The sequence below is a fragment of the Poecilia reticulata genome, chromosome 17, assembly GCF_904066995.2.
Source record: "Poecilia reticulata chromosome 17, P_reticulata-male-v2, whole genome shotgun sequence".
In the NCBI taxonomy this organism is placed as follows: domain Eukaryota; kingdom Metazoa; phylum Chordata; class Actinopteri; order Cyprinodontiformes; family Poeciliidae; genus Poecilia; species Poecilia reticulata.
In genome coordinates, this window is record NC_088846.1 from 21,869,556 (window position 1) to 21,895,344 (window position 25,789).

At 39.8% G+C, this 25,789-nt stretch overlaps 1 protein-coding gene and 1 long non-coding RNA gene across 2 annotated transcripts in view; one reads left to right on the forward strand and one right to left on the reverse strand.

Annotated features, from left to right (window-relative positions):
* LOC103479766 (uncharacterized) overlaps window positions 1-25,789 on the forward strand; it is a 54,571-nt gene that overhangs the window by 463 nt on the left and 28,319 nt on the right. Inside the window, exon 2 of the long non-coding RNA XR_535979.3 lies at window positions 631-708. This is a non-coding gene — a long non-coding RNA (uncharacterized LOC103479766). The remainder of the gene's footprint in view (window positions 1-630; window positions 709-25,789) is intronic.
* LOC103479763 (uncharacterized) lies at window positions 9,851-25,433 on the reverse strand. The gene is made up of 4 exons (XM_008434397.3): window positions 25,246-25,433; window positions 24,645-25,095; window positions 13,887-14,172; window positions 9,851-13,373 (listed from the first exon to the last, which is right to left on the reverse strand). The coding sequence occupies exons 3-4, from the start codon at window positions 14,143-14,145 to the stop codon at window positions 12,940-12,942; spliced, it is 693 nt and encodes a 230-aa protein (XP_008432619.2). The 5' UTR covers window positions 14,146-14,172; window positions 24,645-25,095; window positions 25,246-25,433; the 3' UTR covers window positions 9,851-12,939.

The window sequence follows — 25,789 nt, forward strand, 5'->3', positions numbered from 1 at the left end:
TCTGTACGGATCTCTGGGGTCCTTCACATTGATTCTTAATAGATCTAAAGCGAAATTATATACAATTGTTCAATGTGCTTTAAAGCTAAAGTTTAAGAGTTTTGACATTTATTGCAATGCTTTTATGGGATGTTGGGACATAATTTCCCTAACAAGGACAAGGACATTTTATTTAAGGCTGCCAACAGTGCTGCCTCCTCCACTTCATTTTCTATAAATGTTGAACATTTTCTTCCAGAAAATATTTGTAGAGTCCGTTATTAATGTAACCGGAAGACAACCACATTTTATTTGGTAGGTACCGCATTTCTAAATCTACTGAAAGCAAATGACTGCGTTCCCTTTTAAGGATGTAGTTCAGCTCTGCCGTTCATTTGGTTCAGGTGTCCAATCAGCACCTGGCAGCAGTGTCATCTCTGTTTTTTTATTTTTATTTTTTTAGTTTAAGCTACCGTAAGTTCATCGTTTTGGTTCTATTTTGGCAAATAAACTAAACTAAACTACAATATAATTCTACGAATGTGGAGATTTGAACCAGAACAAGTAGGTGTGAAATGAAGATACCCACTTTCTAACAATGCGTTTTTTATGCTGAATTACTCAATCCAGATTTATCTCTTATGTCTTTAGAGAGCACAGTGAGACCTTTACATTTTGGTTCGTGGCCAGAACAGCTGCAACCTGTGCTCAATGCTAAGTATTAAAAAGGTATGTTGTTAAAATAATTTATTTTTGACTAACAGTTGTAGATTATATATATTTTTTCCTTCTTTCTTTTCATTTTTATAAACTCTGTCATCAAAAGGCGGCCTGACTCCTGTAAACCAGCCAAACTTAACTACTGACATAACTATTTGGCAGAGATGAGAAGTGTTGACATATCTTTGATATGCAGTCAAGGTAAAAAAAAAAAATATTCCCTTATATTTGGATCACAAGAGAGTGTAAACTCTGTTTTTTTCCCCCCCCCCCGTCATTAGATGCAAATGACACACATGACTTCATCCCAGACGAGGGTCGCAGTAAGGTGATACCCCTCTCATTTGCAGCAGCTTCTGAATTTCAGTAGACGTGAACAGCGTTCAAGCCAAAACTTGCAGCTGTGATGTCAGAATGAGAAGCACCTAAATGTGCATTGCAATGGAGTTGAACACTTAAGCAATTACTCAAGCAACGTTTTGGAGCGAACAGATTCCACCTGCTGACTCTGATCTTCAAACTGTCGGCTTTGGTATTATAACTCAGAGCTTTGAAAGGGTTGCTACATTTTTTTTTAGACCTGTTATTGCATGTAAAGAGGAACATTTTTGCAGCAGAGCCTCGTTTTGGCAACGCTTTAAGGACAGTTGTGCCTGATGAGATTAGTTCAGAAGGGGAACGCGGTAAAAGATTGGGATCAGAATAAGGGGAGTGTTGTTTTGATAGCAGTTGAAAAGAGGTAAATATCTGTCAAAGTTGTATTATATCCTTCACTCTGAGCAGTGCAGGTAAACAGCAGGTGTGACATAGAAAAACAGTCATGAAAGCCAGAGTACAAGTTATATTCTCCCCCATAAAGAAAGCCTGATCATTACGCTCCTCCATGTATTTCCAAAAAAGGCATTGAGGTATTCAGGAAAGAGTGTAGAACATAAAATGCTTTTCAACCTGACAATTAAATTAAAAAAGCTGCCCAAGGAGGAAGCCTAGCATCGCACTTGAGTTGTTTTTTTTCCCCTCCCCCCTCATGGTTAACAGTTCAGTTGCTTTGTCATTAAAAAAAATTACATTTAAAAATAGCTACTTTATAAATGCAAAACAATTCAGAGGAATAAGCTCATAATAGGGGTTATTATGTGATTGCTGTAGTTCAGTGTTGTAAAACTTGGACTTTTAGCTGTGAAACAGAACGACGATGGATCATTTTGTGTTCCAGCTGTGGGTAGGAAGTATTTGAGGATAAAATTGCACATCCAGCAATCAGTTCTGTTTACTGTGGTGTAAAACTAAGGGCTCTTTACATTATGAACCCCTTTATGCTTGTAAAAAAAAAACCCAATTTGTACGACCCGGACAAAATGTTCTTCCCTCTAAAAAAATAAAGATGTTGGGAAGTTAAGTAGCTCAGTCCATGTTCTAAATCTGGCTCCTCTGAAATAAAATGTAATGTTTGTTTTCCTGAGTGCATCCTAAATGAGCTATGGCACAAAGGAGAAAGCAACTCATTCTACAAACTGTCAAACGAAGAAAAAAACTTTAGAAGTCATGTTATTCAACTTCCACTTAACATTATATATATTGTTTTAGTAATATTTTTAGGAGGATTATCTGACAAAATATGAGTGAAATACTTTTTAATGCAAAGCAATGTGTTTTACGTTCATATAGGTGTGTATTTCTTGTTAAAAATGGCCGAAAAGTTGATTTGAACATTGAAATATTAGACATGACAAAACACAAGAGAAAGATCCATATTAAAGCAATTGATAAAGCTATGTGGCACCATAAATTACTCAGCAGTGTAATATGAAGCAAAAGGTGCAGAAGCACCATCTGTTCTTCCAGTTTTCTTTAAAACACATTCTTATGTCCTTTCATCCCCCATGTCTCTCTCATTCAATGTAAATCCAGACATGTAATGTATAGTGAATTTTATTTTTCCCTCACTTTGCGGTCATTCCTGCAGGCATCCACTTGGTGGGGCTGTGAGGTGGAAAAGCTACTGTTACTGAAATGCATAAGCACTCTAAATGTCAGGATTTATTCATGATTTATTTGCCACTTAAAGCTCATAAATACTTAACATACTAAATATATGAGATTGGTAAGGCGCCTGTAAATCCAGGATGTGCTTGAAATGCTTCTTAAAAGATATTTTACGGCATGATCAAAGACTGCTCAAAAGCCAAAAACGATAAATAACGGAAGAAATATGAGAGGATTTTTATCTGAGCTAACAAACCAAAGCTTTGTTCCTTCCTTTTAACTGATTGTACTGGTAAAAACTTGCTTGGTGTTAGATCAGCATATAACAAACATAGTTAATTAAAACAAAACGACAGTTTATACTGGTGTAGATTTGTGGATTATCTCAGAAAAATGACGCATCGGCCCTCCGGAGCCGTGTAGTCAGTCCACACCTAACCCTACTTCTTCTTCTTCCCCTCCCTTTAATCCCCCCTATTCCATCAAACCCTGCCACTCCCAATCATCACCCCCTTCCAAAGCCCCAACGAAACACTCGCTGCTAACTACAAACACTGACACACTCAGCAGTTCTGAAAATAAACACTCCAGCACACACCTCCTTTTGTGTGTCTGACTCAAATCAGAGGCATTTTCACTTAAAATTCTTCTTTCCGAGCCGTGCAGCGTTTGAACTGCGGCGCCCAGGTTTAAAGAAGGCGCTAATGAGCTGCTTGCAGTTCAAAGGTTTTAAGGTGTGGAGCTAATCCTGATCCCGTAACCCAACAGGAATAAAAGTACAGAACGCACGGTTGGAAAATCCAGATTTAACAGTCAGCTTTTTCGTTTTTTTTTTTTTTTAACAGTGGCCTGGGGTACTGTAATCGCTTTATGCTTTTCAAAACATTAGTGCTGATTGCTAAAAACAACGTGTAGATCATTGGAGCCGCTTTCTATAGAAACGGCTCTCAGTGGCATCTGTGTGGCCACGTTTATGTCGAGAAGAACCGCATAATGAGAGTTTGCAGAGACTAACCGGAGGAAATCACAATGAGGAAACACAAAACCCCTCTGTTTAAACCAAAAGCACGCCAGCCTGCTTACAGAACGACCACTTGCAGCAGACGGTGCCATTCGAGATCTATTTAGAGATCGCTTTACTAAATTGAGCATTGTGTGCCACTCAGGCACCAAGCTTCAGCCACCGCAGAACATATGGTGTCTTGCAAAAGTGCTAACAGTTCTTGAAGTTTTTTACAGTTCTTTTTACAGTTACCTAAAACCACAAATTTCACTGTTTGTTAATGAGTTTAGGTGTTAAATTGACACCGAGTGCATAGCAGGTAACTGAAAGAAACGTTTTTTTTAAATCTTGTATTAGTAAGAATCTGTGCTGTTTGCATTTGTATTCAGCCACCCTTACTCTGATGCCGCAAAATAAAACTCAGCGCAAAAATTACCCTTTAAAATTAGTAAGTAGAGTCCAATTGGTTGTAATTTATTCTCTGTGAAAATCCAGCTGTTCTGTGGTGTTTTTTCTGCATTATGAAGACCAAGGAACACAGCAGACAAGTCGGGGATAAAGTTGTTAGAAAATAATATCCTACATGTCGCATGGCAAAATCAGTTTAACCCAAATGTAATGCAGAAAAAGGTGTTTCCACAAAGTACTGGCTGAAGGCTTCTCAGGGTTTTAGTTGTAAAAATATTTTTACCATTTTTTTCTGTCCACTTCAGAATTATGCTCTAATTTCTCTGAAAAAAAAAAAATCTCGGTAAAATAGAAGTTTTTTTAATTTCTTTTTAAGGCGTCACCAACTTCATCTTCTTGTTTAATGATTTAATCACAGTACATTTAGCCCCACAAACTGTTTTGTGTAAATCTCTGCATCTGTGTAACATCCAAGGTCATCCATGTTTTTATATCAAGAAGAAATTGATTGTGTTATCCGTCTTCCAGAGGGTCCAGGGTTAGCTGAGGAAGAGGAGAAACACCTGCTTGTTGCTATTGTTCAGACGCTTTTCTCTAAAGATGTCTGAACTCTCCAACATGCTGCAGCTGGACATGGGAGGGGGCTGTGGAACTTTTTTGGCCTGTTTTATTGTGGATCTTTTCAGTGCTGTTACCGGCAGCAGATGTCTTGTATACAACACCAGCAGCATTATCCTGCGGTGCGCTGATGTTGACATGAATATTATGGAGCTTTCCTGTAATTCTGCAAACCCAAATATTCTTCAAAATTTGCCGAGAATATGTTTAGCCAAAATGTGGACAGCTGACAACTGAGTTTGTGAGCACAAGAATGGGGATGGGGGAAGACTCAAAGGAGTTTTTTCTGACTTTTCTTCTGGTCTCTTATAAAACCATAGCTGGTGTTAAAATGACTCTTACTTCTGCTGATTGTGGTCTAGGAATTTGAAAGCATTGTTGGTTGTTAAGCTTAGAAAGGTTGTAAAACTTTAGACGGCTTTGAAATGATCCATAATTACTTGAAATTAAATGTTTCTTTAATTGAAATTTGACGTATTTATTGAGATATCTGGAACATAGGTCTTTTCATCATCAAAGGAAAATGTTTTGGAATATGTGGTAAATTCTTTTCTTTTTTTTGAAAATCAACTTCTCATTTTAATTCAAGTCTGCTTCTGATTGGTTAATCAGTCTCTGATGATGTCTCCTTCCACAGAAGTGCAAAGTCTCGATGTAAAATATGTCGGAAATGTTTCTGAGTCAGAAAGAGGGCTAATCAAACTTTAAAACAAATCTTTAAAGAATCTGAAATGTGTCTGATTAGTTTTTTAATTTTATTTACGGGATTCCTTCATTCTGAGATTTCTTTACCAGTCAGATGCCAGCAAAATCTTGGTGGCTACATAGCAAGTTGTTTATCAACAAGGACAATTATATTTTCACTTAAGGCCTGTTTGGTTAGCATAGACTTTATACACTGATAAATAAAATCATATGAAAAGCGCTTTTTGCATTTCCTCAGTGCATAATTAAATTAAAGTGTGACAGTATAGTTAAAAATAAATTTTTAAGTGAATAAATGCCTTTTAACAGCACAGCAGGTTTTGTTTTAAGATGCATATACAAGTCATGTACATTTTTAAACATGATTTGTGTGGCAGTTGTCGTGCTCTAGTGTGCCCCCTGCTGGACTGAAGGTCTTGAGCATTTGCTTAGTTTTGTTTTGGATCCACTTTTTTGGGTGGCATGGTTTAATATAATCTTGTCAAGCATATTTTTCGTTTATTTTAACTTGATTGTCGCTGGAAAGTAGATTTCTATATTTTTTCCAAATGAGACTTCCTTACCTCCTGCTGGCTCTGGGTCTAGCCTGCTATTATCACCCCATGAAAAGTTCATAAGGGAAAATAAATAGCTGTGATGATTATGTCTTTGTACATGTCAAAGCACAGGCCAAAAATGGCAGAAAATGTGCTTGATGAATCAAATTTTGTCATCCGACACCCCGGTGTTATAATTCCGAGCCAGCTGGTTGAACCACTGCCTTATCAATTAGTCGGGTCTCGTTCTCCACTGAGCTTGTGCAGAGTTTTTTCCGACTAGGACCATTTGCTGCAGAAATGCATGTTTATGTCAGAGGTAAAGTGGTTCCTTTTTTCACTGAACTTATAAACATTTTAGCATGCAATTAAGCATATTTTGAGAACCCAGTGGATGACAAACTATCTAGGACAAGAATGTAAATTCAAAATACTGGAGGAATGCCAACTGCCTCTTTAGTAATAGAGGGAAATTTATCACTTCAGGGGGAAATTCTTGATGCTTTAGATTTGATTACATCCAAATGTTTTGTCGTGTGAGCTACCTTTGATGATTCGTAATCATGTTCTCCTGTGTTATTTCTGAAGCTGGCTGTAAAACATCAAATTGCTCAAAATACAAGCTGCTGAAATCATTTCACCCCCACAGCTGTAGTAAACACAAGTCGCAGTCGAGCTGAAACATGTTCTGCAACTTGGCCAAATAAAATCCAAAGGGAAAGAGACTTTTTTTTTTTTCTTTGCCCTTGGATATACAAAAGTTTCCTGTTACCGTACATTAGCCAGTTTATTCTGTGTGACCCGCTCTAAACTGAACATGACTTCTGTGCTACCTTCAGTCGCTGCAGTCACAGTTTACGTTTGGTTTCCAAGAGGTAATGTTGCCTCATTGAAGTTGAGCAGGAAGTCGTCTAAGTAGTGTTGTCTGGAATTTGCTGGAACATGCATCATGTGGGAATGACGAGAACTAAATGCAAATGTCAGTTATGGCTTCTGCAACTTTATTCAGCAGATACCCGGAGGATGAAATTGGGTGGTAACATTTAATTAGAGGTGAATTACAGCCCAAAGAATAGCACACATTTTGTTTTTTGTTTTTTTCCTAAAAAGCAAGCAGAGCAATTATCCACAGCCTCATTTTATAGGACGTTGCATTACACTCCTCATGCTTTCCTCTTTTAAAACAAATCTTACTCTTAGGTTTCTCCCACTGTATATACAGTAGAGGAGCCTCTACATGAAATAACCTGCTGAGTTTCTCTGATTGCCAGATTCCTCCTCGTTTACTTTCATGCTGTTGAGTGGCGTTGTCACGAACTGTTGTCAAGAGCTTTTCAGATTAAACCACATTCCCCAAACAGGCCTCCTCTGCTTTCCCTTGACTTAGTGCCGTACCACACCAGTTTGTTGAAGTAAAACTTAAAATTTTCTCTAACAAGACAACTGCAAAGATGCTGTATTGGCATATCCAGCTCATAAAGCACTTATTGCAGGGCAGAACACTAGTAGTTAGCCTGCGTGCACTAGTCTGCTTTACAAAATAACTGAGTTCTTTAAAACCTCAAAGCCTCTTAAACTTACAGTAGGTGAAGATAAGGCCATAGAGGCGTCTGTACTGTTACCTGTGGGAGCTTAGTAGTCAGAGCACACCACTGTTTTTAGCAGGTGTACTTGTTATTGTCAGAGAGAAGTTCAAAATGGACCTGTAGGTTTGTTATGGGTCACATTAAACTATACATCCTGGCATGTTGGATAGAAAAAAATTCTGTCTACCATGATGGATGGAGACTAAAATAAAATTTTGTACATTTGCAAAACAAAATGTCCTTTTCTTTTGTAAGTTGACATTTGCAAACAGAAGGACATTGTCCAAGCACTTTTTTTGGTGACCTTCACTTTTTGACTTTAAACCAAATTTCAGATTATGCTTTCATTTTCTTGAAATGTATGGACAGTCAAATGTTACATTTTAGATTTTTGATCTCTACTTTTTAAGCATTAGTTTTTTGTTTTTTTTAATACAAAGTTTTTTTTCCAGTAATTTATATTAAGGGCTTGCACCAAGAATGAAAAAACAGATTCTCTATAGCCCTGTCCACATTTTTTACACCTGGTTAAAAAAAAAAAAATGGAAACGGAAATGTATTAAAGAAAAATTCGAATAATGAAAAAATTCATTTTTTATATATATATATATATATATATATTTTTTTTTTTTTTACAAAATCACTATCACAATTGTTTACCAATATCTAATTACCTAAAGCCCTTTCCCCATTGTCAAGTCTCACTGGCTGATTCGGTGTGACCCAAGTTGGGTCCGTCTCCACTGGCAGTGTGTTCCTCACTATTGTGGGCGGGAACACAGGACTGTGGGTGGGGCATGAGCTCTCTGGAACCATGGCCGCTGTTTGCCTGGACACTGCATGGTTTGAGATGTTGTTTGAAGAGTTGGCATGATTCAGCCTTTCTTATTATAGTGATGTAAATCACGGGCCAATCAATGAATGCCATCTGCTGTCAGTCAAATCACTTGCATGCGATATACAGCTTGTATTACCTCTGAATTGGTTACATAAGACTCAGAAGAGCCGTGCAGGATTTGCAAATGGAGACGAATTTGGCTGGGGCGTATTGAGGCAGAACCAGTTAATGCCACGCCCATGGAGAAGCGGCTTAAGTGAATTTAATAAGCGTATCTGAAGCATTTATAAATATCCACTTCCCTTTTTTCTTAATGTTGATGCTGATTGTCTCAAATGTTTTAATTAATAATCTGGAATCTTCTGTTTCATTACTGTCTAATTTTGGCATTTATTTTACGCTCATTAGTTCTAGGCCATAATTCGATGGTTCGTCTTTAAGAAGATGCTTCTTGATTTGACCTTAATCGTGTATCAGTATTTCTAATCGTTTTCGAAAAGCATAAACAGAAACATTCTGATTTTAGTTTAGAGAAGTAATCATTTTCCAAGTAAAGTCTTTGAGAGATGGAACAGTAAGTGATTTATTTTGAGCTGGAAATACCCTTTTAATGACAGCTCAACAGTGAGAGTGTCTGAGGTAAATTAAGTTTATATTCAGAAATGATCCGAAGCCATTTAGTACAGCATTCAATTGGAAAGAAATTCATGCGGTCATTAATATTAAGCTATAGCTAACATGAACAGATAATGACCCATTAACATTCCATAATCAATTAACTTCACTGGCTAATAATCAAAACATCCTTTCACAGGGAAACGGTCAGTAGCTCACATACAGACCTCTGTTCCCTCTTCATACATGACTTGAGTCTCAGACCAGGACTCATAGTCTAAAACACAAATCTGTGTCGAGTCTGAAGTCATTTATTCTCCAACTTGAGTCGCCATCTCCGATGTGGGTCCGCTACAACTTTGCGACTAGAATCCATTCACGGTTGGTTTTGATCTTTAAGATTGTAGATCTGACACAACCAGATCTACATCTTAAAAAACTGAGAAAAAGTAAGTTCCTACTCTGTTAAAGATTTGAAATGACAGCCGTCCACTTTCCTGTAACTGCAGATCGTAATTCAGGCCACCTGGCAACCTGCCAGGCGCTTTAAGCTTTTGTCACCAGCGCTGTTTAAGACCCTGGCTGTGAAGCTGTTGAGAAGCATGAGTTCAGAAAGTGAATCTTACATTGTGATGCAGTGTTGGGACAATGCTGCTCTGTTTTTAATCTTCTGTATGGTTTATTCATTGAAATCTGATACATCGGTGTGTCTGAAATCTTAACTTTCATTGCAGGTTTTGGGTTCTTTTAACTTCTGATCAACATCTTGCATCTTTACCTGTTTGTTTGCTGTTTACCATACATACCCAAGTACCTGAGATCTGAAAATGTGCAACGAAGGAGAAATGAGCATCCACATGTTTAAAATTATCTTTATTCAGCAGTCAATATAGAGTGTAAGATAAAACATTTTTGGCACAGTTGCTTGATGATAAAAAGCTGTCCCCTTTATGTGTGATAATCTTAATAAATATGAAAATCTATAATTTATTTCCGAAATAAATACAATATAAACTACAACATAGATGCACCGCATCAGCACCCCTCGCTTTTACCTTCTCATGAGGAAAAACAAATATGCAAAATAGCTGTACTTCAGGCAGTTATTTCAAACCGCAATAGGACGTCAGAAGGTGAGAAGGATGCATTATTATTCATGTACACAGCTTATTACGCTCCTAAAAGTCTACCAAGCAACACAACACAGAGGCATGTTCGGGGCCAGTTGAAAGGCTGTACAGTACAGTGGGTCATGGGTCAGAAAACACTTTACAGATGGGTAAAAACTTCAGCTTTCTGCTTCTCGGAGCAAAAAGAAAACATTCCACTACCTCTTCCTAAAACCATTCATCTGGTTCCCACTTTCTCCTTTTTTTTTATCTTTGCAAATCAGTTAAATCTGGTTCAAGAGAAAAATGTCACAAATTTCACCCAGGGTTACAATTTGAACAAGTTAAATTATCTTAAGCTTGAGGGGAGATGTTTAATGGATTTTGAATTGTTGGCAAATTTTCTTTGGTGAAAATGATTCTAGCTCATGTAAAGATGCAGACATATTGGTCGGCACTCCTGTTAAAGATATGTACAAAACCCCAAACAAATAAAAAATGCTTTATTTCAGTAGCATAATCGCAACCTAAATAAAAAGTTGGGAAAATATAACATTAAATTTGAGAAAATTTATTCAGTAGGGGAAAATCCCATGCTAAGCAACAGACACCATCTACATCTCTGTTTTATTGGGAAGGATGTCGGGAAACGCCCTAGTCTAACATCAATATTTAGCGTTTTGGCCACCGACACTCAAAATGAATATGTGGGAAAGCGCATCATCGCCACTGTTAATTACAGTGGAGGATCTATGATCCTGTAGGCTTGTTTCTCTTTCAGAGGTCCTGAGAATGCTAGACTACATGAGATTAACTCTTCAAAATACCAGGTGGTTTTAATAAACTCTGGTGAACTTGGCCAGAAAACTAAAAATGAGTCCATACAGGATCATTTAACACGATAGAGATCCAAAGCCAAATCAACACAGACCTGGCCATGACCATCTCCAGTCCTAAATGAGGTCGAAACCTGTTGGAAGTACAGAATTCACAAGACGGGACCCATGACTTTAGATCACTTAGAGACGGGGTGCAAAAAGGACTGGTCAGAGATGATGTACCCTGTCATTGTCATCTGCTTATCTGAGCTCTGTAACACATTTAGAAGGCAAATCTTGATATTCTTCTACCCAGCTAAGTTCTCTAGCATGTTCTATTGGGTTCCCAAAAAACTCTTTGGACAGAAGTGATGCATGGTCCCTTCGAGAGATATGCTGTAGGGTCTCTTCAAAGTAAGATTTATCTGAAAGACGTCCCAAGCACGGCTCTCAGGCAGTATCCTGATCACGTCCCAAAACCACCTCAACTGATATCTTTCAATGGGGAGGAGCAGGAGTTTTTCCAAACACAGATCTTGTAGACCTGTGTCTAGTGTATATCATGAAGCGTAGGTGTGGGTGGGATTTAGGTGGATAATCAAATGGTGAGCTTTTCTTCTTGACTGTACTCTCTCCTCAAATTACGATCTGGAGAAGTGATCAAATTACCACAGATGAGGCTCAACTCCATCCAAACCCAACTCCAATATACTTGAATTCCTCCTCTGAGGCAGAGATTGGCCTCCATCTTGGAGTTGACCCTCATGCAGGCCACAATTTTCAGCCTTATGAAGCTGAAGACAACTGAACCACAACATCTACAATAACCAAAGACAGATCTGTCTATAAACTGGACCAATTGATCATTACCTGCACCCATCCAAACCTAGGTGGACTGGTCAACCAAGCTACTATGACCTCTTTAGCACTTCCTTGAAGGTAAAGCTCTGTGAAGACAAAGTGCTGCATTACAATGCTTTACCAGAAAGGTGCACCAATAGTTGCACCAAATGTGATTTATGTCAAAATAAATATTTTCTTAGCATGGTCATAAATGCACTCAAGTTGAAAATATTACCTTGATATTATCCTACTGCACTAAAGATTTTGTACATATCTGTACCAGGGGTGCCTGATTGATTATTAGGGGAAAGTATAAGATTTGTTCTTCAGAATGCAGATGAGGAAGTTTTTACAAGAACACATGTTGAGAGACTCTACACAATATCAATAAATGCAGTTATTATGGGTCTTGTACCAGGGACTAAAGCAAAATTCTTTCTTTTCTTGATAAATGATAAGTAACACTTTGTTTTCCCTGTGTAATAAAGCTGCAATTGGTAACAATAAGTACATAAAACATACAAGTACTATTAGACTGAAACAATTGAATATCTTTTTGGACACATCTCAAAAATATATCTGTGTAAGTTGTGCTGTAGTGACTTTTTTTTTTTTTTAATGAACGTGTATTTTATTTTATGGCTTCAATGTTTTTCTTTTTTTTATGTGCCTGACTAGTAATTTGTTGGGATGATGCGTCTGTCAACTATGAAGTTTTGATAGGAATTTGAATGAAGTGCAGTAACAGCGATGATCCGATCCACCCTGACGCATCGTTCTGAATCTAAACATGTACAAATGACTACAAAGAAACAAACCTCATGTTGCTAAACTGCTGTTAACACCATAGTTTACAGTGTCACTACACAGATAGAAAAGATATAAACATGTATTTGTTTGTGCTGTCATTTTCACTTTCTTTTCGTTTTTACGTGGAATCCAAACACGGCTCTCGCCATCCATGTGATCTGCTTCCAACTGGCGGCGACAGACGAATTCATTCAAAGTTACTCTGTCAAAAAGGGTTCCCATGGAAACGCCACAAACGTTCCCCCATAGTTTCCTCCTCTCTGCTGGTGTTTATATTCCTTTGTTTGTCCATTATGCATCCCTTTCTGGATCTTTCAGCAGAGGCTTGGAGCAGCTTGAATAAGTGAGAAGTTCATTACTTTGGGTCATACACACCCACAGCTCTTTGCTGATACATTAGTTATTATGTTATGGGTCTTATTTCCATAGTAGCCAAGGCTCTTTTCAAATTTAGTGGGTCGGCAGCAGGGTTCTTTGCTAACTCTGTTCTTCCGACCCCTCCCAAGAATGCCTTTTTCGACCATGTGCTTCATGACAAGGTCATAGTTCAGCTTTTTTTTATCGCATTGACCGCTGCAGTACTGCAGCTGTATCGTCTCGTCGCTTTCGAAGCCAAGACCGAGTTCAGTCACGGTTAGTTCCAGCTTCCTAAGGGAGCAGGGTCTGGATTTGTGAGCTCTCTTAGTCCTTCGAGTCTGGGTCATGCCAAAGGACTGGTCCCTCCTTCTCTTTCTGTCCAGCAAGGTTTCCAGCACGTGCTGAAGCTCTCCCTCCGTAAAGCTCTGCAGCATCACAGAAACTAAAAGAGATGAGAAAGATCAGCAGCTGTGTTATTGACAGGTGACAAAAGGGAGACTCATATCAGACTTCCTTGTAATTTTAAACCAAACATTCAAAATATCGAATTTGACAGAACCGATGGTTGAGTGAGATAGGGCGTTACAGTCGCTGCATACAATGAACTACATGTGCCAACAGATGAACTCTTATTTGCTTATTTTTCTTGCATTTGCACTGTCTGTCTGCACTGTATCTCCACCAGCATAACAAAGCATTACTTTTCCCTGAAGCCAACTAGCTGATAAACTGGTGTACGAAGCAAAAGTCCTATATATTCCCTTCTGTTGACGGTTGTGAAGGTCTTATGGAGAGTCGATGAAGTATGAGGTGCAGAGGTTGTTTTAGGATGTTAAAACCTGCTCTATAAACAAATGTCATGCACTAAGTGTTCTGACTGAACCGTGGCAACGTATTCCCATGACTCCTTATCTTAAACCAGACCAAACAAGATGAAAGAAATGGCGTTTCTCACACTCTGATAGCAAGGAGTTCATGTTGTTGCCTGTTGAGCGCGTCTTCCGGCGAAGATTTTCGGTCTGCCAGGGCAGTACTCGTGGTTCAGCTGAAGATATTGAAGAGGATTTGGGGGACGGTTCTGACGTAGAAGATGCTCGCGGATGTTTTGCTTGGACTCTGAACTCTCTGATGGAGGCCATGTTTCTAATGAGGAAGGTGGACAGGGCTGCAGCACAGAGCACGAAGGCAAAAGTAGCACCTTTCCATAACTTCATCTTAAAACGTGGGGGAGCATTGAAACTCTGCAGAGAGATGGAAACAGAAAAGAGACAAAGTTCAGATAGTTTGTCAAATTTGAAGAGCAGACATAGATGTGAAAATAAACCCATGTATGCTGTTAGATTTCTGTAACTTTCTCCATCGGTGCTTTTGTTTTAGCACGCATTTACTTTTTTTATTCTCGAATCAGTTTGTCTGAGGGAAGAGCAGATACGTATATAAAATAATGGTGTGACTGCATTTAGGGTGCTCTTCCGTCAGGGGGCAACACAAGTACTTAAAGAAAAAAATACTTTAAAATTAAATAAATCAAGTTTATTTGTATAGCACATTTCAGCCACATGGCAGTTAAACAAGTGACCTTCCTGTTGTTCTGTAAGAAAGAATGGTTGTGATGATGTTGAAAGGGTTAGGGTAGACTTGTTTGAAATTAAAATATTATTTTTCCGTCATATTAATGCATTTGATATTTTCTAAACATTTTAACTGATCAAGCCAGAGATTTTAGAACAGGGATGTCAAAAATGTGGCATGGGGAGCCATTTGTGGCCCTTGAAATGATTTTGGTTGGCCCCTGACCACAAGTCAACGATGATTTAAAAAAAAGAAAAAGAAAAAAAAATCTGGCCGCCAAAATGGAAAATAATTGATGGCCCCCAAAAATTTGGAAATTGTCTCTTTTCCTTTTAATAAGGCAAAAGTCCAAAGCCCTTTTTAATGTTATGGATCTTTAGTGGCATACAAATGTATTGATTTATTGATTCTTGATTTATGATTTATTGTTGAACAGGAAAACTGTCACAAACTATTTTTTATATATATATTTTTAAATAAATGAATTTTGTGGCCCACCACCAGTTTAAATGTTCACATTTTGACCACTAGAGTTAAACGTTTGGACACCAGTGTTGTGCATTTTGACATTCAAGAAACCTTCAGTATCATCAGTGTAACTTTATTCAGCAATTCAATCTAAAAAGTAAAACTCTTATATAATGCAGATTCATTACCAACTGTATGATGTATTTCAGTTTTTATGATGAACGCTTACAGATAAGAACCCCACATTTTCTATCTCAAAATATTTAATCTTTATTCAGAAGTGTTAATCTACTGAAGAGCTTTCCCATGTTTTGCAGAGTATAGGAGCTCAACGCATGGTTGGAGCTCATGTTGCATGAGCAGCAGTCTAGCATGGAAGAGATCAGGATGTTGTTTTTCTCAGGTGTTAAGATGGCAGATGGCTTTAATAGCTCTGAATCAAACGACCGGTTCGTTAGCAAGTCTTTGCCAAATGTGATGGGATCTTGAAGAGGTAATTCAACCATTTGATTAAGCTGTGTTGGATCAGAGATGCATCTAAAACCAGCCAATCAACTTCTGTGATGTTGACGGCGTCTGCAGGAGCAAAGTTCTGCTGGAAAATCAAATCAATCAACCAAGAGAGCTTGACGGCAGAGGGAAACATGAAATGTTCTAACATTTCCTGGTAGATGTCTGCACTGACATGATAAAGTTGACAGAGTTTCCCCCCACAAAACATGTCAAGCCCAATGGTAGGGATGCTAAGGCAGCCCACCATGTTTTTGTTTATAAAATTTTAAAAATTACATAAGTACAGAGATGCACAAGCAGCCATCATGATATGAAGGTGAAGGGACAGTGCAATTGGTGTGCATCCCTTCCCGCCCAGTTCAGTGTGTAAACTTTATACCTAGCTTAATCCGTCTTTACTGTCATTGGTGTATAAAAACCCTATTTAAAATGAACAAACAACACTTAGCCTAATGGGGGGCAAGTAAAGCCTGGTGGCCCGCCAGGCGTATAATGCACTGCGGAAACCCTGGTGGACAAGCGGCATGCAAAATTTACTTTCTTATGATTAGGAGGCTTTGGACCACCAAGCAGCAGTTAGTCATGTTCCGGATATGTCTGACTCCATGCCTTGAGAACCTCTCCCAAACTCTCGAAGTGGCTCTCAAGCTGTATTTATCTGTTTTACTGGTGCACCTTTTTCTGACACTTCAACTAATCTTTCCATTAATATGGATGCATTCAGACAGATGTTTTAGCAATGACTTATCCATTTTGTGGAGGGTGTCCACAACTGTCTGCATGACTTTATCAAGTCGGCAGGCTTCCTCATGAGTGAGTCAGAACAGAACAATCTGAATTTTGAATCTCTTTAATGTGTTTCCCTCAACTTTTCTAAGTTTTTCAGAAACTTTTTGATAATAATCAAATATGCTGTCTTGTAACTTCCTGGCCTCTAAGAATGCAGTTTGTGTTTCAAGTTTGCCTCGTCAAACTTACGCCATCTGGGTGGATTTTTCACCGTTTCACTGCTTGGATGACAATATAAACTTCTTTAATTTATTTGAATGTTTCTTTAAAGAGAGCAAACACATTCCTGCCATTACAGGAATCTCTTGGCCACACCTATTTGCTAAGTAGTGTCTGATGAAGCCCTTACGAACATGTGTTTGCCTAGATCCCATTATCACGGAGGGCCCAGCCCTCCCTCCCGCCACAGCCGCCACAAAAACTCAATTTAGAGTAATCCAGCCTCACGTTCCCCCCCCTCAAGCCCTCTTTCTGGTATTCAAGACATTTTGTTGTATTTTTCATGTCGTGTGACAAGTGAGCAAAGCATTTCCTCGGATTCGGAAATGGTACGCTGGCAGAGACTTAAAAGCAAATCCAGACCAGTCTCGCAAAGCGTTTTGCCAGACTGGAGCCTGTAGCGTATACGTACAGGCTGCTGGGTTGTTTACAGTGAAGGGGAGAAAGCCACATATTTCTGCCGCCTGGTCCACTACAGGAATGAAAATACAGCATGAATATGATCTGTAAATCAGAGTACAATAAAAAGAGGGCTTATGCATTTCAAGTTTTTTTTATTTATTTTTTTTGTTTTTAACGAGCTGTGGGCAAATTATAGAAACCACTGAATGTGAGGGTTTTGGACGGCACAAACAAACAAACTCCATGCTTGAGCGACCGAAGGATAAACGCCATGTAAACATGAACCAGTAGTCCTATCAGTTTAAGCTCGACTCGTCAATCATAATTCCATATAGGTCTGAGATGCTGAGAAGTCTCTGCGCAATACTATTCATTTGACAGTCAAACATGTCGCCCAACAACCTCGTTTAATGTCCAGTCTATGTAAATCAGGCGTGGAGCAGCAGCCCTTGGATACGTATGACATCTACTCCTTACTGCTCATTCTGATCACCAAACAAGATCAACTGATGTTCCATGTTTCTGCTGGTTTAGCGCAATTAAAAAAAACCCAAAACTTTTCTGTCTTATGTAATTTAATGGGTTTTCTTTTTTTAACAGGCCATTGCTGAAAATGAGAATTTGCTCTCAATCAACTTAACCATTTAAATAAAACTTAAAGTAACACCAACAACTTAAACTAGATATAACATGAAAAACCAAACAAGGTTCCTTTGCACCGTGAAACTGGATTCCAATATTTTTCCTGCCTGGATAAAGACGGAAATACCTTTTTTCCAGACTTTATTCCCTATCAAATTGTGTAAAATATTGTCCTCCTTTGTGTGCTTCCTCTGTGTACGGCAGTTTCTTTTATTCCTTCCTTCATTTCTCCATCTCCCTTATGTTTTTCTAATTTCTTCCTACCCCCTTATGTTCTTCACTTTTCATTCTTTTTAAACATTCTTCCAGCCCTGTTTTTCTTCATCTCCTAGCTCCCTTCGTTGTGACCTTCCATCTTTCTTTTTTTGCTCTTAACTTCCTTTCTTGTCCCTCTTTGCATCATATTTACCTTTCTTCTGTCCGCTTTTCCGTCCTTTTCCCTACTTCCTTTACTTTAACATCTTTTTTGTGCTAACTCCTTTCATTGTTTTGTCATGTCCCTTCTTCTTTCCTTTGTATTCTAACACCCTTTATTTCTATATTTTATGTAATACTTCATTCTTTCTTTTCTTTCTTGTCTCCTACCTTTCTTCTTTGTGTTCCTACTTCCTTATTTCCTCTCCTGTACTGTTGTTTTTTCTTTTGGTTCTTCCTCTATTCAATTTCTTGTCCTACCATGCATTCTATCTCCATCCATCTTCTGTTTTTTTTTTTGTTTTTTTTTCTCAGGTTCCTCATTTAAAGCCTGCCCACTGCAGAAACGTTCAGAAAAATCCCCTTGCCTCCTGTTCAGAGTGATAAATTGTCAATAGTAATAGAGTCAGTTTGTTATGATGAACGGCCCAGAATGAGATCACTGTTTGCTTCTTCTATTAATAGGTCAGTTTGGGGCGATTACTCATCCCCGGGAGTTAGCCGTTTCACACCGCAGCGATGCGTCAGTGTCCTCAGCTCGTTAACTCGGCGGCTCATCTCGATAAAACAATTACCTCGTCAAGAGGAGATGAGGCCTCCGGCGTGTCAGTGGCTGACACTGGACGAAGCCGAGCCGCCGAACGCTGATCTCACGTCCCCTGAAGACGCTTTGATTGTCATAATTGCTCCACTCAGAAACACATTAGTCACATCTGCAGTCGATTGCCAGCAATAAAAGTGCCAGGGAGCATTCGGCAGCTTGCTCGGACGGTCACGGAAAATTAATCAGCTCAGACATTTAATATCTACCTCTGGCCTTTACCGCTGAGGACATAAATACACGGATACTGATAGGGAGGAAGGAGAAGTGGGGAGAGGGGGCATTGGTGTTTTCTTTTGAATTGAAATGGAAAGACACCATGCAAACGGAGAGGCAGAGTAACGCAGAGGATACAGTGGAACCCCCGAGGACTTTTCACCAGAAGGAAAACCCATCCTCAAAAAGAGACATAAAAGTACAGATGAGCTGCAAAGACAACTCGACCAGCTCCCACACATCCTCAACATGTCTGGCTCTTCACAAAAGCATCACGTGGCGATGTGCCCCTGCACGCTGCTGTGCCGGAACAGAGGGCGATTTAAGGTGCAAGGCCCAAAACAAACTCAGAAAATCCTCCATTCACGAACAAACGAGCTGATTCCAGCCAAGGAAGCCTAACGCCTTCAATATCACAACTTTTATTAAGAATCGGCACCTGAAATGTTGACCTATAGAAAGTATGCCCATGTACAGCACAGTACAATATGTGGCTTTGCCCAGGGCGCCGCACAGTATGAGGTGTCAAAAGATCAAGAAAATTTTCACCTGTTTATCAGGAAATATTTGCTTTGTGCCATTATCATTTGATACTTAATAAAGAGTTGTTTCTTTGCAGGATCTATCTACTTCATCAGTCTCATCCTATCTATTCCATCGTATCTAGGGTGCCTGTCATACCAGAACCACTCACTCAGTATTTGTAGTCAACACCTGGTTGTACGTTGAAGCGAGATTCAGGTATATACACTTTTCTATTAAAACTGTAACCGTTAGTTACTGTCCAGTCTTTGGGTGTTTTTAGGTCTCGTCTATGCGCGGTCAGCTATCTGAGAAAACAAATACACTTTGTGTTTTGGCCTTTTATCCACACAAAAAGTCAATTTAATATAACTAAAAATGATTATTTGTTAAAACTGTGACCAAAGTGATGACTTGAGAAAACTCTGCATTTGTTGTGTACATTTGAAAATGGAGATTTGGGATCCCTGCATGACAGTCTGACAAATAATGCGCCAGTGTGCATACTTGCTTGCATACGATTCCCAGTTGACATTGTCTTGTGTTTTATTAACTTTATAAAGTATGTAAAAGTAATTCAACCTATAAACCTGTCTATACAAATGAACCTCCTGGAGCCATTTTTAATTCCTAACAAGAGGTTGTGTTTGTTTTCTGATTGGCTGACATGTCTTAAATTTGCTCTACACTGCCCCCTATAGGTTTGGCATTTTTAAAACAATGCTCAGAGCTTTTTGTGCGGGTTCATGTGGATGAAAACTTTTCTGAAACGGATCCTGTGTGTAAAATATTTCTTAAACGGTGTGGCAAGACTATTCGTTTTTTATAAAGACTCTGCTACAGGCGTACTAGGCCTTAAAGTGTAACAGTTGAGGTGTAACCCCGTTGCGTAAAGTTAAAAAATGTGGATCACCACCAGCTGAAACAGGAGAGCATGCCCCATCTCAAAAGGGTGACAAAAGAAATCGGAGGTTTTAACCAGCATTGACATGTCAATGGATTAAGACGGGTTACTTTAACATCTGCCTGTTGATTCAAGTGTCTCATCTTCCTCTTGACAGATTTCCAATCAGGTTTAAGTCAGATGAAAATTAATGTGTTCAAGAATGTTCAAAACCATCCCGGAGGCATTATGCATGCATCAACGCAAGCAATATGCAGTTGTAGGCCAGTCCTCAAACATCAACCGAGTTCTTGTTTCTACTCAAAGATTGTATTATCTCAAATGACACAATAAAATTGACGTGTTCAAGAAATAATTGGGTCAGTGGCCGTGGTGCGGCTAAGCCGACAGTAATGTAATTACAGCGCCATGGCACTCGCATCCTTCCTTCCTGCTGCTGCCAGAGGGAGAAACTCGACACAATGCCACGGCCAATCGAAGATGAAGCGGAGAACTGTCAAAGTGGGCATAGGTTACATCAGTGGTTAACACCAGCAGACGGGGGGGTTTCTTGTCTGCCGGCTTGGATCTGGACCAACACTGGAGAGATCACAGACGAACTGAATGAAGAGCTTCTTTGTGCAGATACCAGCTTTTTGTGCCTCACTACTCCAGCATTTCTTCCTATAGACTCCCTAAATACAGCCTGTTCTGTCTCTCAGTAACTCACACACATGCCATAAACACGCACACACTGCCGTGGCGTGGTTTCACTTTTCTCAGATCATCTGACGCAGACATGCACAGATAAACTTTCCAACCCTGCGGTGTTCACCAGAGTTCCCATCTCTGCTTTCATGTTCCTACAGCAACATCACCCAACACTAGATTATCCAGATTGCATAATACCACTGCCTTTTGATATTAAGAACCCCCCTCGGGCCTGACTTTTTGTGTTTGTGTGTACATATATTTATGCCACTGCACAACCGGGGCATCTACCTACAGAACATGAATGCCCTGCTCCACCCATGCGGCCAGCTGCTTCTGCACTGCACTGAACACACCCTGTAAATACCTGCGCTGGAAAGAAAACAGCAGCATAACAAACAGTGGCGAAGGCGCCTACTGGGTTGTTGCAGGGAAACAACTTTCTTATGGAGCCCCATAGAGGCCTAGTCTTGTGTTTTCCTCTCTTAAGTGAGCATCAGGAGGGCCGGGGACAGTGCCGGGAGAAGGTAATAGGGACATATTCCAAAGATCAGTGCGGGATTAGCACTAATGCCTGCCGGGTTTATCTGTAGTCACGTGGACAAACACCTGGCTCCAGTGTTGGTGCCTCTGTGTATGTGCGTGCGCGCGCGTGTGTGTGTGTGTCAGTGCTAATCCATCTGACACCTCAAACTCGAGGGTTAGGCCAGCATGCTCTGAGAGAGAACAGGCGCCTCTTCCTCTAAAACCCGCCTCGAATGTCAGAGTAATGAGGAGGAGAAAAGCGACAACCTTTGCGAGTCGAATCTGTCGCTTTGGCGCTCAAAAACGGTTGCGACATAAATTGGGTGATCTGAAGCAGGACTTGTTGTCCTACCAGCATTTGTTCTTCCTGATGAAATAAAAAAAAGTTAGGTAAAAAAAATGCCTTGCAATTTATTTGCGCAGCCACATCAATTGACTAGAGCTCTGTCACACAACAACCAAAGGATCATTAAAATAAAGCCTGGAACTTGTTAGTGTGAGAGCTGCTGTTCATTACTTAGGACACAATTTTACACACATTTCACACATTCTTGTGTTTTTCTACTTGGTGGCTTAAAAAAATGTAAGTTTGTGGATGGATGAATACGGATTAATAGTTGACAAACAGCCTTGTACAGGGCACTGCTACTGATCCTGCTGCTGTCCAGGTGGCACTGTGTGCACATTTAATTCCTTTAATTAGAAAAAGTGTTGATTTACAAAAAAAAAGTGTACATATCTAACGGATAAAGAGAAAGTTTCATGACAGCTGGATTAGAAACAATCTTGCCTCAGCACTATTTGTGTGGCAGAGATTGATGTTATGTGGGCTACTTTCTAAAGAAGAGTCCCTGAGCTGCTATTCTGGACCTTAATCTGTCCACGCCAGATCCTCTTTTAGCACAACAGCATCGACTCTAAACCCTTGTTAAACAGGCCGATGTTTCTGCCGCGGAAGGTTCGGTGGCCATCTGCCACTCTATGAACTCCACTTTCAAATCTGAGCAAAAGCAATGGAAAGAAATTAATATAATGCTATATGTAGTGCTGTAATCGTCCCAGGATTCAGAAGAGTGGTACTGCATGGTCATTTTTAAAAACTAATCATTGACTGGTTGTCGATATTAAGGTGTAGTGAGGTTTTAATAAGTTTTTTTTTTTTTTTACAAAACTGCTCAAATATTCTGCCACCACAGTCATGGTTTAAAATAGAGGTGCACCAAGAAGTTGGCTTTTGACTGGAATTCAGTTTGAATAACCAGCCGATAGAAAACTGAAGGACCGTGTTCTTCACATAAACACTTTGTGGATAGTGTGTCTGCATGAAAAGACTCTATCGACTTTCACCATAACTGGCAGTTAGAAAGAGAAATCCAAAGAAGCACAGAGATCTAAAAAGTAATTTAAAAGCACACTATATATCCGGACAGCGAGAGAGAGCAAGACTTTAAGCAGATACCAGAGTGGCTAATGAGTGAAAAAGTTTGATTGGGAAAATGTTGATTTATCTTTTCTGAGTTAATCTGAGTTAAGGATTTGCATTCTCTCAGTAATACATGAAGAAACTTCCATTTCCTATGTTTCATTTTAAAACACAATTAAAATTTTCCTCACATTTAATTATTAAATGAAGAACATAGGGGAAAAAAGTATTTTTAAAGCTTGTCTTTTAAAAGAGAAAAAGTGATGCCGGTTTTCCTCTACCCTTCTTATTGCTGGACACTGCTGGTCAGCTGGTTGAAAGAAGGTTCCCAGAGTGTCCTTGTCTTGAAATGTGGAGGCAAATTCATCTCTTTAGAAATATACCTAGTAGTAGCAAAAAATCAGCAAAGTCATGATGCTCCTAAAATGATTCCATCTGTTTATTGAATGCCAATCGAGATGATCTCACTGCTTTTATTTCAAATATTCCTATTGCTACCATATTGGTTACTTCAGTTATAACTATGTTTATAGGTTGGATTTGTTGATTTTTCTTTGATACACAGACTTAATTAAAAATAATCATAAAGTAAAAGCTTTTGAGTGCTCATTGTGCAGAATGTTGTATCTTCCTGCTTTTCTGCTCTTTTCAGAGTCACAGGTTTAACGAACCCTAACTTTGCAAACCAGCTGTAGTTTTAAAGGAGCATTAATTTAACAGTGATGAACGGGATTCATCTACTTTACTCTTCTGGTAAGCAAGGGAAAAGTCTAGAAGCTTCCTTTATAAAAAGAACAGCATACAGTAATAATTTAAAAACCGTGATGTACCGTAGTGGTAACCGGTTCATGCTTGGTGTTAATATTGTGGTTCCGGTCAGAACAACCTCAGATGCCGTTTCCCTTCTTATCTTGTCTGATTTGTGCTGTGGTTATCATGTCGTGCTTATTCTTCCTATAATAACCACCTATATTTACTCTTTGAGAACATTTGTTTAATGAAAGCTCTTAAACACCTAATTTAACTTTGGGGTTAAGACGGTACAGTTGTTCTGGAAAGCAGACCTTTGGGGAAGGAGAATCTGCTGGTGTGTCGTTGATCTCACGCTTTAGCTCCCTCCTGCCACAATCAGATTTGTCAGGTTATGAAAGTTGAACGCCTCAGTTGACTTTAGGCTTAACCTCGATCAGGCCTCTTGGGGCACAGCTAGATACAGCGTAATCTGTATGTATGATATGGGCTTAGTGCAAAGTGGATCATCACTCTGATAAAAATAATCCAAGAGGCTTCACTGTTTTTTACAGCACATATAATATTTTATTATCTCAATCCACGTAATAAACTAATAAAGCTGCAGCTCTGTAAAAGAAAATGAGTGGAGGACTGAATGCCTTTGCAAGGAGCAATCGGAAACCAACTATGCATGAAAATGAGGCACACCACCACCACATTGGTTGAGTGACAGAAAAAAAACTAATTTTTCATTTCTGAAAAACAAACGTGTCTGCTTACTGGGAGTGAAATAATTACAATAACCATCTACTTTTTTGGGGGGGGTTTTGTGCTTGCTCCAGCTTGGTGGCATGCCCCCTTATAGTCAGTGGCCACTACTCTGCAAACATTTCGTGCCAACCCAGCTGCTGCGCACCGCTGTCATGCGGTTGCAGCGAGGGCCGCTTGTTGATACAGATAATCCAACGTGTGTTTTCTGCCACTCAGGCACTTAGAGAGGCATCTCTGTCAGCAGCACCTAACGCCTTCCCACTTAAGCTGCCAGCTTAAACTAGCAAAAGAAGATGTGCGCTGTCCTTACCGTTCGGCCTGCTAATCCAGACTTAGCTGCGTGGCGTCGGCTTCAGCTGACCTCCTCAGGCAAGTGCTGACTGGGTACGTCCATCTTCATCACAGGTGAGGAGCATAGGTGGCAGGAGTCCTTCTCTTTTCCCATGAATTGTGTCACAACTCCTTCGCCTTGCGAGTACAGGAGGTGTCCTGACTTGATTCAGGTCCAGGATGTCTTATTCTTTGATCATATTTGCTTTTCCATTGAACTCTTCTGAGTGGTGCAGATCAAAATCAACATTCCTCTGAATGTAAGCATGCTCTTTGTGGCACCCAGATTGATCCATTCAAAAGAAGAAGAAGGTGGGGAGGGAAAAGAGCTTGAAGGGACTGTAGGCTTCGGTTCAGAAAACGCCCGTCAACATGTCTCTTCGCGCAGAACTTCTTGCTCTTCTGTTTTGCAAAAAAGAAAAGCCTTTAACCTAAAACAGAAGGGGAGAGCAGAGCTGAGGTGCAGTGGCATGCAATAAACAGATCCCACAGATGTCTTAACTTTTATCCCATCTGTTGAAGGACTCGTGTTCCCTCAGAGCACTTTGTCTTCACTGATGGAAGGACAATGCACATCTTACCCTCTTTTCCAGCAGCAGGTCCTCTGTTGTCCTCCCGGGGGGGAACTCTGTCGGGTTGAGAGGATGGGTTAGGGTGAGGAGGGAGAGCGTGGTTACTCTAAGTGGAGCAGAGAGCTTCTTTCTGATGCCTCTGCTTGCCTCTCCCCCCCTCAAACTGTTGCTCCTCCTCCTCCATAGTTGTGCTTGTGGGCCGAGTCGGATTACTCCTGATATGTTAATCTTCCTGGCTCTAACTCCAGGAGCACTAAAGGATGCTTTGGCCTGAGCAGGAGCTTACATTCACCTTCTGCCGCAAGGGAGTCTGCCATCTTAAGCAGGCAATTGGTAATAGCCTCAACTGGGCAGATAGGGTCTGCTGAAGCAAGTGCTTTCCAATCATTTAGGGGGAATTAGGAAAGTTCACAATTGGTTTAAAAGGCTCTGAGACAACATTACAACCCATCTAAACAGAGTTATCACAAAAGAAGTGTTTCATGATTCAATCTGGAGTCCGCCGGAGATAAAACCATGACTCTTGTTGAGGATCTCGCATTTCCCTCCTGTC

Coding starts and splice junctions, on each gene's coding strand:
- LOC103479763 (XM_008434397.3), bottom strand. CDS start 14,145: ATGAAGTTATGGAAAGGTGCTACTTTTGCCTTCGTGCTCTGTGCTGCA. Junction 13,374..13,886: donor GAACTCCTTGCTATCAGAGT/GTGAGAAACGCC, acceptor CATCTCTTTTAG/TTTCTGTGATGCTGCAGAGC.